Raw genomic sequence first — 19,179 nt, 5'->3', positions numbered from 1 at the left:
TCTTCTTTCTCCGTGTGTACTTTTTTCGTGAGTTTCGTCGTTACAATGTCAACGCCGTAACATCACTGACCAAGCACTGTCATTGTGCACGCGCTTCTTTCGGGACTCCCTCGAAGTATTCCGCGTTTCGCTTCCAAAGAAGAACAGAGACGGATAGGAAAGGAGGCGTGGGACGGAAGAGGGTAGGGCGCAGGAGGGAAAGGGCAGGCTACTTAACGGAACACCGCGGAACGAATCTCGAAGGCCCTGTGGGTTCGGCATGCGGCTTATTATACCCGCTAATAAGCGCAGTATATCGCGTCGATTATCCGCTAAGTATAGGGTCCAAGCCAAAGGGCTATCGGCATCGGCCGTTGGGCCGATGACTGCACGTCACTGGCATGCACACAGCCGTAATTCATACACGGTTGGCTATATAATGGCCGGTGCCCATGCTGCTGCCCGTCTCTACGTATATATTTCTGCTGGCCCACTCGCCCCGCGAGTGGGAGCGGGACGAATAAATCATAAAATTTATAACTCGCGTCCCCGAGAAAAAAAATTGGCAAAAAAAAAAATATCGCAGCGCAGAATCGAACGGCTAGAGACGGGAGAACGTGGGCTTGTGTGTGCGCCCGAACCGGGCCAACGGGGAATAACGCGAGTCCTCTTTAAAATCCGATCTTCTCATTCTTAAGCCGCGGGGTGGCTTAATGGACGTTTACTCAAGCTCCTCCCATAAAAACAAGGGGAGACGAACTTCTGTCCAGCGTCACGGAAGTTCGAGAACTCGCGAGCTTCGAAAGTTCATAAATAGCTCCCGACGTAACGAACCTTTAATTCGTGTTTTAATTTTTAAATGGGAAACGGTCACGATTAAACCTGAATCGGGAAACTTAAACTTGATGTAAAGCATATTCCAAGATTAAAATCGCACTGCGTTTTTTTTTAGAGAACTTTGAAAAACGAGCGACGCTAAAAAAAAACAGGTTCGGGATACATCACTGATAAATATAAACTTTCGATGATTACCGAGGGATTAAGCGGGGGTTTTAAACGGAAACAGATGCCCGCAACGTCTGTGTACCTTAAGCGCATCCGGTTAACGTGCTTCGATATCAGGCTTATCGGTTGCACGTTGCGGAACGTGTTTTGGTGCATCGAACTCGATACTAATTTTAACGTTTAGCCGGTAGCCAGCTAGAGACCATTCATTTTCATTCCAACGCATTCTTTAGAGTAATTACTCTAAAGACTTCATAATATCTGCGTTTGTCAACTCCCCAGCGGTAAATGCAGTTTTTCTTTATACGATCGTGTGAAGAACATGTGGCCTCTCAGAGGCCAAAGTTGATCTGTAAATTTCTTAATTTTAATTAATCTTAGCGTATACATTAGTTTATGATTTCATCAATTTTCTCCACTGTTTATTTCACGAAATTGATATCGATTTGTCTTCTAAGAATCTGACACACGATGAGGCATCCCGTTTCACGAAACCGAGAAGTATCAGCTGTTATTTATTTTCGCCTTGGCATTTCGTTTCGCAGTCTAAAAATAAGCGTTAAAACGAAGTTTTAAAACGAACAGTGTTTAACTTCCGACTGTCACATTTCTTGTTCGATCGCGACGCGCTATATTACGAAAGGAGCAATACGCTCCGATTCCATTTGGTTCGCAGGTTTGCGGGACGTATCTCGTAAAACGAGGACACGTCCGGGCAAAGCGGGAAGATCCCGCGGTCTCTTCTCTCTTCTCATCCGAGGAGAGTTTTTCCATTACCGCGGGTCGCGGGCCGCGTTTGCGCGGAATTCTTATGCAAATAGAAGGGCATCCCGGCTTCGCACGGGAAAGGAAAGGTAACCACGGCCGAGCGCGGTCGACTCACAAAGAGATCGAAACAAACGTGCCGGCCAGCTGACAATGCCGCACGGAAGAAAGGACCGGGCGGTCGTTACGCTCGGCCGCGCTTACGGCGGTTTTTATTTACACCTGGCGCGCGTATTGCCCTGCACTTTACCGTCGACGGCGCCCACGCGTCCACCGGGACGTGTCCATCTCCGCGACGTGTGTGTCACCTGAAAACTGTCGTACGATCGTTTCTGACTTGTATATTCAAAACGCGTATCTTCTCCGATATAGCGAGATATAAAACATCGAACGAGTGGATCCGCAAAGATTTTCACGTTTGATCCAGTTTTGACGATAAATGTAAGATGTGTTATCCGCCGAAACGTAATTAGTTACAATTGTTATAATAATCATAATCACTGAAACAATTAAAAACGCGTATTTTAGTTGCAATAATTCGTCTATAATTTGTTCAATTATAATTTAATATTTATTTAAAAGAGGATAACCGCGCGTCCCTCTTTTTTGAGCGTCACCTAAACGATCTTTTTTCTCAATGCAGATATTATCGTTCTAATATCAAAGTTTAATTACAGAAACTTTTTATTTTTTTTTAGAACCTTTTAGAACGCAACATTAACAACTGCAATAGATACCTATATCAGGCGAGTTCGCAACGTTAACGTTAATCAAAGTTGATTTACAACGATCGCATGTGTTATACATCGCACAATCGTACGCGATCGTACGCCCCAAGCGCGGATTTGGTAATCCCGGCAATTAGCGCGAGTTCGGCGAGTTGAGGCCGACGAGACGAGATCGATTCTGCCGCAACCGCCAAGGATGTGCCCTTTTTAATTCGATGATTCGGCCGGCCGAAGTAGTCGGACCCGCCGTGGACGTGGTACCGCAGACAATTTAACGGGCGCGATATAAATAGGCGCCAGTCGACCAAATTCGGGAAAAGTTCGCCGTGAACGAAACGGCGCGGTGGAAGCGCGGAATACACCCAGCGCCTTGTTCCTGTATTATATTATTTCCTCAGAGTACGCTCTGATGCCAATGATGAATTTATTACAATTGATTACTCTAGTTTATAATAACGTAATTATAGGAAAATTAATAAAAGTTCCTAACACGGCTCTGATGAAACCCGCGAACCGAGTAATATTCTCATATCAGTTTGATATAAGGGCGTTAAATTGCTGTTGCCGGACTTTTTGCACATATTGCAGTTTATAAAGCTTTTGCCTCTCGTAATTTTCGCGCGCAACTTTGTAATATAGAACGTTGCAACATTTAAAAAGCACAAAATGTTCCAAATTCATTATATTAATTTAATAAAATAATGTAATGCTATTTTACCGTGATTATTTGGCAAATATAAATCGTTTCCTTATTATCTAAACGCTGAATGAGGAAGAAGTTTTTTTCTTCTTTGTCGCAAAATATTTCAATTTAGATTTTAATAAAAAGAAATCGACATAACTTGATATTACAGAAAAATATTTGTAATATTGATCACTGTTGATTTGTAATATTTTCCGAGGGATTCGTATCGGACATATGTAATTATGTAGAACAGCAATGTAGTATTACACTGCGATTATCTGCTCATAATTTACATCGCGAATGACGTGGCAAAGTAGAACGTAAACTATCATAACTACATTCTATAGCAAGTTTTCCTATGAGCAGAGGACATAACGTAAGAGAGATGATACGCATCAGTCGTAATATCGATTACGCTACTCAAGACTTTATACTCGTTGCCTTAAAGTTGAAACTTTCAATTGCATTAAAAGACTATACACTGCTTTTATGAGATAAAAGACCGCAAGCACAGTTACTAAAGCATTCTGTAAAATTACAAATAATTACACGTATTATATAACTCTATACGAAATCCATTAAATCTTTTCTTAAATATTATATAGAAACCATACTTACAGACATTAACGATTATGAATTTATCGTTACAGGTAATAAGTTCATCATTGTAAGTGAGCAAATTGTTAACATTAATATTTACAAAGTATTATCTTCTCAAATTTCTAACTTGCTCGATTAATTAAGATGCATTAATTACCCCGTCTAGATATTTATCATTGTTTCTAAAGAATAGAAAAATAACTTAGAGATTAATAAAAAATAAACCAAAATATAAAATAAATCAAACAATCGTTTTAATTGCATAACTTTACGAATATCGCGATAATTTTTAATATTAAGATTAAGCGTATTTTATTACGAATAACACAATAAAGTCCATAAAATAGATATTTTAATCATAAATAAAATGTTAAATATTGCACGTTACATCGTAAATATCTTTACTTCTTGTTCCTGATATACATATATAAATTTCCTAACTACGCATTGTCAGTCGCGTTGTCAGTTCCTCGACAACTTTCGAATTAACAAAACAATTTTCTTTATTATAAAAACTCTCAATTCTTGAAACTTATATTATATTCTACCGTATAAAATTGCTACTGTATTAAAATGTAATATAAACAACAAAGTTATGGAGGTTTTCATATTCTGTAATTAATTGATATCTTGCGTTCTAGGTTCTTTAGAAGCCTTCGAACGAAGTTTCAGCCTTGACGACATAATTGTACAATGGAGCGATTGCTCGATACAAGTTGTTTGATGACCTAATATGTGATGGTAGCATAGTACATAGTATGTTTTATAATTACCAACATGCCGTTTGTAATTTACACGAAAACTATCTGTATAATCAACCCGAAGGACCTAGTGCTAATAGACGTATGTAGCATGCTAATAATAACACGTGTGCAACAGGAACTCACAACGGTTCAACGGTACTATATGGAAACGATCTATAGCTGTTACTCTAAGATCACCGTGAGCATCAGCTAATAATGTTTATGGCAATCGAGATTACAAAGTAAAGTTAAATACGTTAAATATGTTATTATGGCTCTGCTCTAGAGTATCTTGTTACTCGCGTCAACGTGTACCTACATAAAATAAAATATTTATATATACCCGCATTGTGTGTTACTAATTTTTATATAGATATAACTAAAACAATATAAAATGTATAATATAAGATAAAAAATATATGAATTGTGCGCGCGCTGTAATTTTTTTAAATAGATCTTTATTATATTTATGTATATTGAAGTAAAGAGAGCAGCAATTATTTTCAAGCTTATTGAATGAAAACTAACGTACAATGCAATTTTTAGTAGAATTGAGTTAAAAAAAGATTTAGCCAAATTACCAAATACAATATGAAGATAATGAGCTATAATGCCATATCGAATTTGGACATGTGTGACGAAAATCTCGAATACTTTCAAATATTATTTAAAATTAAACAATTCTTTAAAGTCTTCAATGTTTCAAAATTATACTGTTTTCTTTTATAATATTAAATAATAATTTATATTATTATTTTAATTTACTTTCTATTTTATATATGTATATACAAGCAATTTTATTTTAAACGTTTTAAAATATTTTTATTGTAAAACATTTTAAAACATTCAAAATTCTCAAGATTTATCAACAGAATTTCGAAAATTTTTAGTTTTCTAATAATATTTAAAGCAATTCGAATCTTTATTCGAAAGATTTACTCCAAATAATTATTCCAAAACTTTCGAAAATAAATTCGAACGACTATTTACGTGAAAGAGATTTTATATGCATTCAAAAGGGAGGGATCGAACTCTCTATCGTTTACTTTCGAGCCCACAGAAGTCTCTTGTAATCTGTCATCACGGTGTGACGATCAACTTAAGATTACTTCGCGTACACAGTGCAACATTGTTGAGCTCCTCGCGAGCTCTCGGTTTTCTTGCACTTCGCAATCATTAATTTCACCAGGACGACGAAGAGAGTTCCACACTTGCCAACAAAGATCAACAATGCGAGATCTGATAGATCTTCGTCGCAATATAATTGAATACTAAAGTTATACCCGGATAATTTATCGTCCGATAAAATACTGAAATGTTTGATTTAAAAAAAAATGCTGCTTCCTAGAGCTTTCTCTGGTACGCAATAGCTAACTATATATTTCTAATACTGATGGGATATACTCTTTGAAAAAAGTAGTCCATTGGACAAACGCATAGTATGTATGCGTTACATAAAGTAGGTTTCGTACTAGGGTCAATGCCTTGGTTTCGCGTATCGCGTACATCCCTCGATCTGATCGGTTGCCTTGTTAAAGCAAAAATATCTCTATTTCAATAATGCTTGGCGATCTGTATGGAAACAACATAATAATATTGTTATTGTTATGACATAACAATAACATAACATAACGTTTCAACAATTTCGATATCTAACGAGGCAGAAGTGTAATTGTCGTGAATTACAGAATGCAGATTTATTGATATATGTTATCTATATAGATAAAAATTTGCTCATAGAGCAGAAAATGATATAAATCACAGCTGTGTAAACTTACTCGCTAACTGCGCTCGCTACTCGCAGTTTCGTCTCACGGATTTCATTCTCGTATATATCAATTTTCAAATCGCGCGATTCATTGCGAGGCCCGTTCGAACGCAAAACGCAAGTCTAATGCGCCTAATGGATAATCCGACACCGGTAACGCGATGATGTATATTAACGGCCGGTGTGCGGAATGGAATCTCGCGGAGAAATCCACGATTTTCCTAGCTCCCAACGATTACAGAGCCGTTGCACCGAAAGGGTCAAACCGGCCCTGTCGATGGGCAAAAAGCTCGCGCCGTTCTAGGCACGGTAGAGCGACGTACTCGCGACGCGGCCGCGATCCAGGCTATCTCCCGGAAACACGGTGAGATTAATGTTACGATGAGAAAAACGCGCCGCTTCTCGACGAATTGCGACAATGCAGTGGGCCGTGGAGACCGTGGTCGCAATTGCCGAAGGCACACGGCTCCGCCAAAAAGCACTCTTCCTCAGGAAGCTATGGCAATTTAACGCTTTTTACATACAGATATTATGAAAAATTGTCATTTTTTGAGGAATGAAGAAAGCAAGACGAATCCGCGCGACGCAAATAAGATTATAATAATAATTCAGCCCGCCGCGAATATGCATTTATATATATTTTTTCTTCTAATCCAGTCGTTTTTGTTTTCTGCGTTAATCTTTTTTCGAGAAACAGTTGACTTTTTCTCTCTCTCTCATAGAAATATCGCATTTATTCAGTTTCGCTAAAAAAGAGTTGACCTAGTTTTATTCACACAATATTTTCTTTGAGAAATGTACGCAGTTAACTAACCGACAGGACTATCGTGTAAATGAAAAAATTGTTTCGAGCGCAGGTATTGACTGGCTCTTCTTTAGCTTTGTTGTTTACGCTTTGTGTTCCATTCACTCAAAAATTTTGCACGTTGCAGATTGCCGAACCGAGTTTATTGAGAGATACCGCAATATTTTCAGATAAATGTATTATAATCATTTTCCGATTATTCCAATATAAATAGTATGCGTAGAAAAAAATCTGAAGTATATTCTCTTTTTTAAAAATTGAAAATATCCTCGAATAATATATCTATTATTTTAAAGCACGGTGTTTAAGAATTATTAGCTCTTCTGTATATAGCAACATCGTGAGAATTTAAACGCGGTAAAAATGTTAATTAAAACTGTGGATTAATTCACAAATTTAATAATCATATAGGTTACACAATCAACCACAAAAAATTGCAGAATTAGGACATATCAGCTTGGATACATTTTAGACAATCTGTAATAAACTGCCAGAATTTAACACAAAATTTACAAGTTGTGTATTTGATATCTAATTAAAATGTTATGTATAATTACATTAGTACACAATTAATATAAATATAAAACATAATATAAATGTATATAAATAATATAATTACATATAATTATATATTGTATTTCATATATAAATTTTGTTCTGATTTTTCAAAAGTTTTCTGTATTACAGTCGCATTTAAAATTATGAATAAAATTCCATAATCAATTAAGATCATTTTTATAGCAAGCTTTGGATGTACATCCTGTCCCAAATCTTGTGTTGCGTCAAGTTCCGAGTAAAATAATCGACCTCGCGCTAATAGATAGATAATTGACGCAACACAATTACGCGTACGCTTCCGAGAACAGATTCGTCAAAAGTCTCGTATTCTGCAATCGAACGGCACTTTTAGTCGCTAATATCGACTTCAAAGTTAATCGAGGATTCTATATGCACTTTCACCGCGCGCTCAAAACGAAACGCAGAGCGCGGCTTGAATAATAAAACAATAAAAAAAGTAGAACACTATAAATATTGTTATAAAGACCGCTATAAAAATTGCTTATACGAAGTTGTCTAAACGTAATTTGTGAGTAGTTTGACCGATAAAATATTCATATTGTGCTAAAATCGCTATAACGTTAATATTTTTGTATTTTGTGGGTGAAAATGTATATTATGTTTTTATCATTGAATAACTTCATATGTGATTCGACTTGCAGAATAGCGCGAGTTCATTAACGAACGCGCAAAGAATGCGTGCAGATTCACCGCGGGCAAAACTCGAATCGCGCGCATCGCCGCGCGCGGAGATTTGAACCGTCGCGCTTGACAAGACAGAGGAGAGTGAGAGAGAAAGAGAATCTCTGTATTTTAAATAATAATGAAATCACACATCTCGGGGCATATGCAGGTTCCGTCGATGTCCTCATGCTAGAACGAGAACCGTTTCGTTTAACGACCGATCTACCCCGATCAATTCTCCCGCAGGAATTTATTTCTATATGGACCGGAATTCCATGCACACGTTTAAAATCAGAGATCGCTCGTAACGGTTTCGAGCGTTCCTGCGTGCCTTTCTAAGGTGCCTAAGCGACGCCGCTAAACGCCGCGCGTGAATGTGAGGTGAAACAGAGGTGACTAGTGGACAGCCTTGGTCGTGAGAATTAAAGAAAAGAGAAAAATTGACAGAGAGAGAGAGAGAGAGAGAGAGAGAGAGAGAAAGAGAGAGAAAATGGATTTGAAGATTCAGAGAAAAAAATGGCGATGCCGCGAAGTGAGATCTCGAATTCTTTTACTTCTTTTCAGGTGATGGGAGAAATTTAAGTGACTATTTCGGAAGCATATGTTTTTTGTAATAAATACAATACACTGTAAATTACCTTCGGCTCCTCACGGAAGTGTCATGTTCGCCATCAGCCGCGAGTCCTCGTGAAGCGCGAAACTCGCCGGCGCTCCTTCGCTCCGCCTCCGCGAGGAAGAGAGAAACGATACGAGTCTCGAGAAAAAAAAGATGCAGGAGAATCATCCGATCACATTTTGACGAGGCGTGCGTTTGCACGCGCGCGTTTGATCGCGGGAGACGGTCGTTTTCTGCGACCGGCGAATATAGAACGTTTCGCACTCGCGTGAGAAGAATAAACCGACGCGCGTCGCCCGCCGCGCAACCGACATTCGTCGCGTGACGCGTGTTGCGTACGAATGGTCGCGGCGGTTCACTTCGGCTCCGGCTCGGCGCGGCCAGGCACGGCCGCGTCGCGGCTCACTTCACCCCGGACGCCGCGCGCTCGGTCGTCACGTACACAAGGCCGCGGCAGCCAATCCGGAGCGTCGGCCGACGCACCGGCCGGCCAATCGCGCGCTCGCCGTTCACGCGCCGCCGCCATTCGCCCGGCAACGGCGCGCAAACGAAGTTCTCGCCGTACATCGCGACCCGGCTACCGGCGTCGATATACCTGGATATACCTACTGTCGACGAAGACCTTGTACGGAAAGTCCTGCGATTCTATACATACTCTTATCTGCTTTCCCTTTCATAAGGAGTTACGGAACTCAAACAAAAGTAAAAATTAAGCAAAATGTGGGGAGTAAATTGTAAAAAGTTATAAGTTAATAATAGAGGTGTGAACTTTCCACACATTATGCCATGTATATCTATATTAATTACATTTAATATTATCTTAGTGTAAAACAATTTGATTTTATTAACATCGGCGTGTCCTAATGTTAATTCAATTCTATTTTAAAAAATAATCATATTTCAACGGTAATCATCCTAGCTTTAACAAGAGTGATCTGAAATCAGTATAATTATTACATTTTTTTATTCATTAGAGTTATAAGTTATCGGTTTACCAAGCGGATTTGGAAAAAAAACAACAAATATTTCGCAAAATGGAAATTATGTGTATACGAGCTTGTAAAATAAATAAATAAATAATTAAATAAATAATGATTTTGAAATTTGCGAAAAACTTCCGTGAACCGACGCAAACAATTATGATAAACATTTGTGTTAAATATAAAGTTAATCGAATAAACCGTTCTCAATAAGTTATTGTTATACAGTTCAAAAAATGCTATTCTAAAAAATTAACGCAGTGATATTAATATTTATTATAAAATTTAATTTTTTAATACCAAGATATTGTTAAATGTACTTAATAGACATACATAATAAAAGAATTCGTACTCCTATTTAATTTACAACTTTTTATAACTTTTTACTCTAAATTTTTACTCCTGATGTCAAGCTCCTGCAATTTTTTTAACTCTTTGATAGTTTTTAAGAATATTTGCTAAATGACAATAAAGATGACATTAAAGTTAGGTATGACAACAATAAAGGTTAATGCAATTCATATTGTAATATCGCCTCGTATAATATTCCTAAAAAACTTCTGAAAGATATTCCGGTAATAATAGCTTCACCAAACATTAAATGAATTACGCTCCTCACCATAAGAATAAATTCTCTGCAATGTAAGAATTAAAAGGCAAAAAAATAAATTTAGATATTCGGTATAGATATTTCTGAATTGAATTTACATTGTGAACGTGCATGCTGAATCATAATGTAAAAGTAACATAATGTTAGTGTACAATGACGCACAATGACGCGACGCCGTCTGCGTAATAAAGCAAAAAATTAATTTCAAATTGCAATGACAAAATAAAAATAGCGCAGCATACAAAACAAACTGATCCATTGATAGCGTCCTCGCTAGAATCAGCAGATATCTTATTCAAATGACTTTTAACTTTCTGGTTAGCGACTAATGTTTCTTCAAAAGTATCTCCACCGTTTGTCTTCAATAAACTTTTCAAACTGGGTTTCTTCAGAAATCCTTATTTCACTCAAAGGAAAGGAAGACAAAATATTATTTATAAACCAACGAGAAACAACTTTACGCTTTTTTTTTTACGGAGATAGTAAAAAAAAACTATAAAAATACACTTTCAAATTGCAAAACGAATCGCTTTTTTAGTTTGTAACAATTGTGTTCTGTGCCTTCCTTTTCTATGAAATAAAAATACTTTTAAAGAAAAAGTATTTTCCAGTCTGAGAGATTAACGTGCCGAGGTTAACACCAGCGGCATACGTTTTTTCAATGGCGATCTAGTATTATAAGTTAAACCGTGTTATAAGTTGTCTTCGCGAAAGCTCACCGCTGGTGTGACTGGTGTGAGGCGTTGAAAAATTAATACCGCGTTATACGAGGCGTTTAACAACCGTCGCGCCGATTCAACTAGCACGTATAAAGTAGAACGTCATATTCATAGCACGAGAGTGTAAATAGTATATACACGCCAAAATAACCCACGATAAAATCTCGGTTAAATGAAATAATAAAAATCATTCTTTCGCGATGGGATTATTTACAACGTTTATCATTCAGATATAATAAAAGTTACATATATTTAAAAATGCTTTTTTCGTTATATATAAAAAAAAAGGTATACATATTAAATAAAAAATGGATAAAAACATTCTAGAGTGCGAGATATTCTTGCATCGCGCATGTAGTCGTATTTTGCCAATATGCTGTTCTACTTATTGATAATTTAAGGGTGCATATTCCGAAATAGAGAGAGTACTCACCAGTAATAGAAATAATTCACGTTACGTATCTTTAGATTTTCAGTGCTGTCAGCAAATTTCGGAGCGCCTAGACTGCGTCAATAAAATATCAACAATAGGTCTTTAGCTATATGCGTTATACCTTCTGTATTCAAAATGAAATCGATATGCTGCTTATAAACTGGAATAGTGTAAGAGAAAAATTACAAAAGAACGCAAAAAAACGCTCTTAATATGTACATACATATACATAAGTCGTTACGATGCAAGGGGGAAACGGAAGAGAGAAAGAAAGCGGGGAGAGAAAGTTCGAAAGATAAGGCAAATCTGTTTGTTTTAGCCACGCTTTCTTGCACTTTCCCGCATTTAAAATAAAACATTCGATCAGATTCGAGCTTTGAGAAAAGAGAGGAAACGGACTCCAAAATCTGCGAATCCTCTTATTAACATTTTTTTAGTTCACATTTTAATCTTCTTCCAAAAGCATCGTTATTTTTCATAATCTCTACAATTGTTCAATAATGTAGAAGATATCGCGCACATCTTCTAACGCTAAATAAGCCAATAAATTCGTAGCGAGCGTCATGATGATGGGTCGCTTTCCATTTGCATGACTTTTATTTTAGCGACGCACTCGTGTGTGTCGACTCGAGTTAGCTCAAGTCGATAACTCCAATACGATGAATGGAAGACATTTACTTACCGCATGCACGCGATATATCCCGAGTAAGTTAAAAATTAATTTATTTGCGTAATAAAAGCACAATTTGCCGATATGAATAAGATAAAAAAATAAGTTAAATTGACTTCTAATTTTCATTGCTTTCTTTAAATACGTTCTACAAATACACTCAAATGAGAGACATTCAATATTTGTTTTCGTTAAGTTAAACCAAGTTATTTATACGTACAAATTTGTATACGTATAATTTAATAAATAGAAATTTCTTTAACAAATTAATGAAAATTTGTTTATGATGTATTGGATTTTGATTTATCGGTAACAAAAGCAAACGGCAGTACCAACGACACAATGGTGACGCAACAATATTATTCATATCATCGGGATTCTATATTATTTCTTTTTCGGACTATTTCTCCCCTCTCCTTTATCTTTCAGGCAGAATTAGTCAGGGTCGACTTGAGTCATCGTCGCACGATGACGCAAATCAAATGGAAAGCAGAATAAACGATTAGGACTCGATTTGCATTATTAAATATGGAAAGCACAAAATATCAATTATTTGTCAATGTGAAATTCAAAACATCGGCCGTTTATTTCGGACTTGTAAGAAATTTAACAACGAAAGGTCTTCTTTTGCACGATCAAATTGTGTGCTCAAGAATAACTTTTTCCTCTATTGAATATCTTCTTAAGTTTTTTTTTAATTAATATTAAGCTATAAATTATTTGTCCATTGATCTTGTCTAGTCTCATACGTAAATGTGCTTACTACATTTAATAAATTTTCGAAAAAAAAGAAAAAACAAAATAAAGATGATGGAAGATGAAGAAAAAAAGAATACAGATGTACACTGAAAATCTTTAAAAAAATTTTTAAATTAAATCGTAGCGTTGTGACGTCGATGATTAGAAATCCGATGGAAAAATTCGAGGAAAAGAGGAAGAAATTAAAATTAAAAAGAAAAGCTAGGTAATGATACATATATATTCAAATGCGCCGTATATGAGATCGCAGTAAAGAGTATTTCCTTATATACCTATTATACTTTCTAGACTCGAATTCGCGTACGCAAGCATCGCAAGTAGGACAATAGAACGGGGCGGGAGGGTTGACGAAGTGTAAACATCAGGCGCGAAACCGCGAGAGTGAACTTTTGAACGGGCGCGTCGTGATGGTCGTGCGTCGTCGTCGTCGTCGTCGCCGAGGGGCGCCGGGCCGGGGCGCGTCGCGCGACGGATACGGACGGGACGGTCACGGAACGGATTTGTGCGCAGTAGCGCGCGCGCGGTCGAGCGTCGAGCGTCGAGCGGAGTGTCGAGCGGAGCGGAGCGCCGAGGTATAGTGGTCCCGCGGGGGCGAAGGTGAGCCTTTGGAGCATTGGAGATTGGAGCTTGGAGCTTGGAGCTTGGAGCCTTGGTATAAAGCCGCGCGCACACGCACGGTGATCGCTCGTGACGCTCGTCGTGGCTCGTCGGAGTTGGCTCCGATGATTGATGCCACGGGGTCAGCTGTGCGCTGCTACGCTGCTACTCTGTGCGCGCTCACGACGAGGCACGCCGAGGTGGCCGAGGTAGTGACCGAGAGAGATGTGCGAGGTTTGCTGAGGGACGACACGCGACTCGACACGCTGCTGATTACGCGCGCGGCCGATTATATCGACATCGTGGCCGTCGTGCGTGACAGGCGTGTATTGTTCGTCGGCGCGACACCGCCAAGATGGTAGAGCCCATCTTCGACTACCAGTTCCGGCTGATCCTGATCGGCGACAGCACGGTCGGCAAGAGCTCCCTCCTCAAGTACTTCACCGACGGCAAGTTCGCGGAGGTACGTACGTACATTGATACGAGGCCTATAGCCTATATAGCCCAGAGCCGTCCTCTCGGACGACGCGACGGTGTCCCGCGCCGCCCGCGCGCTGGCTGGGAATTGCCCGATTGCCCGCGCCGCGCAATATCTTTCCCCTGTTTACACCCTGTCGCCCTGTCCCGTCACTCCCGTCCAGTCTCGTCACGCGCGAACGTCGCGATTTCACGCGACGCACTCGCGGCCGAACGATGAACGATCCGACCCCAAGGTCCACCGAGTTTCGCGCCGAGCGCTCTCGCTGGCTCTCGCTGGCTCTCGCTGGACCACTCCGAATGTCGTCTCCACGAAGGCTCGGAAGGCTCGGCGATTTAATTAGGTTAGGCGAGGTTTCACACGTCCGGGCAGCTCCGACGTATATCAGGATGTATATTTAGCGATCTACGTAACACTCTCTCTCTCTCTCTCTCTCTCTCTCTCTCTCTCTCTCTCTCTCTCTCTCTCTCTCTCTCTCTCTCTCTCTCTCTCTCTTTGTCCTCTTCTCTAGGATTGGATAGATAAAGATTGACCTCGACCAAACTCCGATTAACTTATTGGGTAACGCTTGTATTATTTTATTAATACGAACGCACGCGTTGAACTTTTCGTTGCTTGACACGTGGGAAGAATGATGAAATCAGGGACATTGTGGGGTAAATCCTGCTGCAAGCAATTTTGTTGATTAAATTATTAAATTAGTTGTTGATTAAATTAATCAGAGTTTGCCCTAAGTCATTTTCTGTATCTATATACCTTTCAGTTACACATCGCCGCTAATTGATCTATAAATTATTCGGATAGCTATCGATCTGTTATATTAAAATATTATCGTTCAACTCGATCGAGTTGTTATACTTTACATAATTGCAATGACGATATATCTGTTCTTTGCACTGTTATATTTAAACGTTAGAGAAGAAAAAAAGACAAAAGTTGGGCTGCAAGAAACAAATCCAATATTGCAATAAAATGTTTAAAATTGATACGGTAACAAAATCCAATATTTAAGGTTGATTGTCGATAAATTTGATATTATGATCTTTTCTGAGATTAGAAAGCTTTATCTTTATGAAAAAAAAAATAGATAATAAAATAGAATGACTCTTATCAATACGTTCTGATGATAGTTTCTCGATTAGGAAGGTAACGTGAAAAGATAGAAAAGATTTCCTTGTTTTTTTTAATAATGTGTACAATTTCAGCTTTCAGATCCAACCGTTGGTGTGGATTTTTTTGCACGCTTAATAGAAGTTAAAGATGGTACAAGGATAAAGTTACAATTATGGGATACAGCTGGTCAAGAGAGATTTAGGTATGTAAACATGTTGAAACATATATTTTTGCAAAAATTTATAATTATTCGCTGTGCATTCTGCATTATAATTTTTTTCTTTGTTGATTCTTACGAGATCACTTTGTTATCGAGTCTTTTTCTTGGTTCACAGGTCAATTACGAAGTCTTACTACAGAAATTCCGTAGGCGCGCTCCTTGTGTACGACGTTTGTAATAGAGCAAGCTTCGAGCATATTCCCCAATGGATGATGGAGGCTCGCAGACATATCGAGCCTCATCGCCCGGTATTTGCTCTGGTGGGCTGTAAATTGGATCTAGTAACTAATGGTGGCAGACGGGAGGTCTCGAAGGAGGAAGCCAGAGCGTTTGCCGACGAACACGGTGTACACCATATTGAAACCAGTGCGAAGACCGGTGTAAATGTTGAAGAAGCATTTCGAACGGTTACGCAGGAAGTTTATAACAGGATACAAACCGGCGAATACAAGGTAGAAGATGGCTGGGACGGCATTAAAACTGGATTTGCTAGGCCTGGTGGGTTAGATTTTAATCTAGTCGAAGCGGAACCGGCGAAAAGTTCGTGTTGTTAGGTCGTTGATTTATTTTTAAAATGTCAAAGAAGATTTAAGAATGCAGATGGAATAGTTATATATTTCAGGAGAATATATTACATATATAATTTTATCAACGTGCATATATAAGCATATTGTAATATATACTTATACTCCCTTATGTATTACGTGTTATTCAGGCTATAAAGTTATTTATTACATTAATTTACTGTACATTGTACACACACACACACACAGACAATCTTTTTTACTTATGTGACGAATAACTTCCTACTGCATTCTTGTTTTAAGGGAAAGACTAACAATTTTATTGAAAATTATGGTTACACATCTGGGGTAGACGTTTGTGTATATAGCTTGCATAAACATCAGGTGGCTAATAAAATTCATGTAATTTTCTAGAGTGATGATTATACAATAATAGAGAGAGAATGGACAGACTTTTCTCTAAAATTCTAAATATAAGTATCCTAAAAACATTGATCCTCTACAGACTGTAAATTAAAAAAACACTTATGTAGGCACACATTTCATGCCCTCTAAATATGCGCGTATCTCGTCCATTATTTGAAACTGTTGTGCCAAGTTTATACCCTAAAGTTAAACATCTTAAAGTGATAATAATTGGGGAGTAGCCTTTTCCTTCGTCTAGTTTGAAAGTACTTCTGACAATTATCATGCGTATATGTATATGCGAGAACACGAATAGGATAGCGCCTGTTGCCTAACCAATTTTAGCAAAGTCTGAAGTAATTTATAAATTATATCATTGCCTATATATAATCACATTTATGGCTTTTAGCGACATACATAAAAAACATTTTTGAATTACAAATAATTCCCAATTTGCCAAAACAATCGCATCTTTAATTAATTGCATCTAATATTTTCTCGTAGGCACATTGAATTTCGACATTTGCAGGATTATGCCAACTCTGTAAATATTATGAATTTTATTGGTCATCTGATACATTAGTAATATAACGTTGCAACATATGTAAGCGTGGAATTAGGATTGTTTCTGTTAAAAAAAAATATATATATATAAAAACAAGATACATGCAACATTGTATAAAGCATTTTAAATCCATGAAATACATTCACAATTGGGATTTATTTTGTCCAACAAATCAATAATATTGTTCAATAAAAAAACGGCTGTGCTGCTGTTGAATTAATTTTTTCTGTGAGATAATAAAAATTTATTTCTACATGGCCGTGAGATTTTTATTTATAATACAAAGCATTATCTTGGGTGGAGTAGGACTGGTAAAACTGGTACTAGACGATAAAACATAAAATTGTACATGTACAAAACAAGAGCAGAAACACGTTTTCTACCATTTCTTCACAATTTGATGAGTTCTTATCATCAGAGTTTGTGAAAATTTGAATACACTTGTAATATACGTAGTATGCGCATTGTTGATGTTATTGTGGTATTGTAAAATCTCGCTTGCTCTTTATATATTATATAAACAATTTAAACATAACCAAAGTATAGGACATAATATATATACCCCATGTATGTATAATATATATTATATATTTTAGATTTTGTGTGTGTGTGTGTGTGTGTGGAAAATATATATATATATATATATATATATATGTGTGTGCAGGTGGGATTTTTTATAAACTGATATGCTATTTTGAATACATTTTCTTTTATCTGGAATACTTTATACTCTGTAAGTTTCATAAATATGAAATAATTTTTAAACTTTTAAAGTACAATCTATATAAAAAATTATAATAACAAATGTATAATTTGTTTAATTCGAAAATGTTATATATACACAGAAGTATATCTTTAGATTTAATGTTAATACAATATATACACAATGTATAATATTTTAGGTAAATTTTCACAGTCTGTAAGTAGTAAGAAATTAAATTACACAAATATCTTTCTTTGTTACGTTTTATACTCATCAGCTGTGGTATAACGAATAAAAAATTGTAGATGGTTTTATAAGTACATGAAATTGCGGAGAAAAGCTTGCAACATTGTTAATAAAATAATTAATACAATCGCATGGAAGTATCAAAAAAATTTCTTTCTTTTGTATATTAGACAATAGGTATCCTTATCTCTGAACATAAAGAAAAAAGCAATTATGTAAACTTTCCTAAGAGAAGTCACATGACTGTATTTTATACATGATGTCAATAGAAAGTTAAACTTTATAAAAAATAAAAACTAAACTATTCTTTCACTTTCTCTCTTCATATATTACTTTATTGTATTCTAAAGATTTATTTTGTGCATTTTATATTTATGTGTCTTGATTTACTACATAATTAAACATATAACGAAAGAATATCTAAAAAAATTTATTTACACGTACATTTCTTACAAAAATATATGGTAAATACTGAATATATAGCGGCCACCCGTCTGAGTCCTTTAAAATTTGAAAATTTCAAAGGAATTTGTCACTTATTATAATTAATATACTTAAAATTAAAATATCACGATGTCGGTAAGTAAGGAAATGGTCATTGAAACGATAATTTATGGATTATATATTTCGCTTCTGTATACTCTGTACTTATGATTTCTACTATTCTCTGCTCTAACAAAGATTATAATTTAAAAATATATAATTTTGTGGAACATATAATATAGGTATGATCTAATTAAAGTAAGAAACGAAATACTTAAATACTCCTATATTACGTATATCCGTAAATTATCATTTTCTTACTTACCGACATCGTAATATTTTAAGTATAATTAATTAAAAATAAACGGAACATGAACAACGATTTTCCTTCTCAGGATCTTTTTTTACAACCTAAATTACACAAAATTTGAAAATTTTAAAAGAATCGGAGGGCGGCCGTTATATGCTCAATATTTATAAATATTAATATATTAATTAATATAATATTATTATATTGTTATTATAAATAGAATATTGTAATGTTATTAAAATGAGTTACTATACAATTGAGGTTTAACAACTCATATTTTCTAAAATAACATGCAGTAATACAGGTTTCAATTATCATCTTTTCCGTTACAACATTTTCGGCACCAAATTCACATATAAATTTTTAACGGAGTACATGAGAAGTACACGTAAGGTTTAATTAGCGATAAGGGAAATGTTATGACACTT

At 36.6% G+C, this 19,179-nt stretch overlaps 2 protein-coding genes across 3 annotated transcripts in view; one reads left to right on the top strand and one right to left on the bottom strand.

Annotated features, from left to right (window-relative positions):
* The window catches only part of LOC143896172 (uncharacterized), a 31,136-nt gene extending 21,775 nt beyond the window's left edge, over nt 1-9,361 (bottom strand). Inside the window, exon 1 of one of the 2 annotated variants that reach the window (XM_077403818.1) lies at nt 8,959-9,361. The gene's annotated coding sequence lies outside the window, so the exon portion shown is untranslated. The remainder of the gene's footprint in view (nt 1-8,958) is intronic. The other variant, XM_077403813.1, reaches the window with a different exon arrangement.
* A 4,249-nt stretch (nt 9,362-13,610) lies between these two features.
* Nucleotides 13,611-18,095, top strand: LOC143897757 (ras-related protein Rab-39B-like). Its single transcript, XM_077406679.1, has 3 exons — nt 13,611-14,167; nt 15,388-15,497; nt 15,631-18,095. Exons 1-3 carry the CDS (start codon nt 14,060-14,062, stop codon nt 16,067-16,069), a joined length of 657 nt encoding a protein of 218 aa, XP_077262805.1. The 5' UTR covers nt 13,611-14,059; the 3' UTR covers nt 16,070-18,095.
* The last annotated feature ends 1,084 nt before the right edge of the window (nt 18,096-19,179 follow it).

The sequence above is a fragment of the Temnothorax americanus genome, unplaced genomic scaffold, assembly GCF_048541705.1.
Source record: "Temnothorax americanus isolate GAGA-0224 unplaced genomic scaffold, ASM4854170v1 Scaffold1, whole genome shotgun sequence".
NCBI classification, from domain to species: Eukaryota; Metazoa; Arthropoda; class Insecta; order Hymenoptera; family Formicidae; genus Temnothorax; species Temnothorax americanus.
This window is presented reverse-complemented; position numbering and strand designations above follow the sequence as displayed.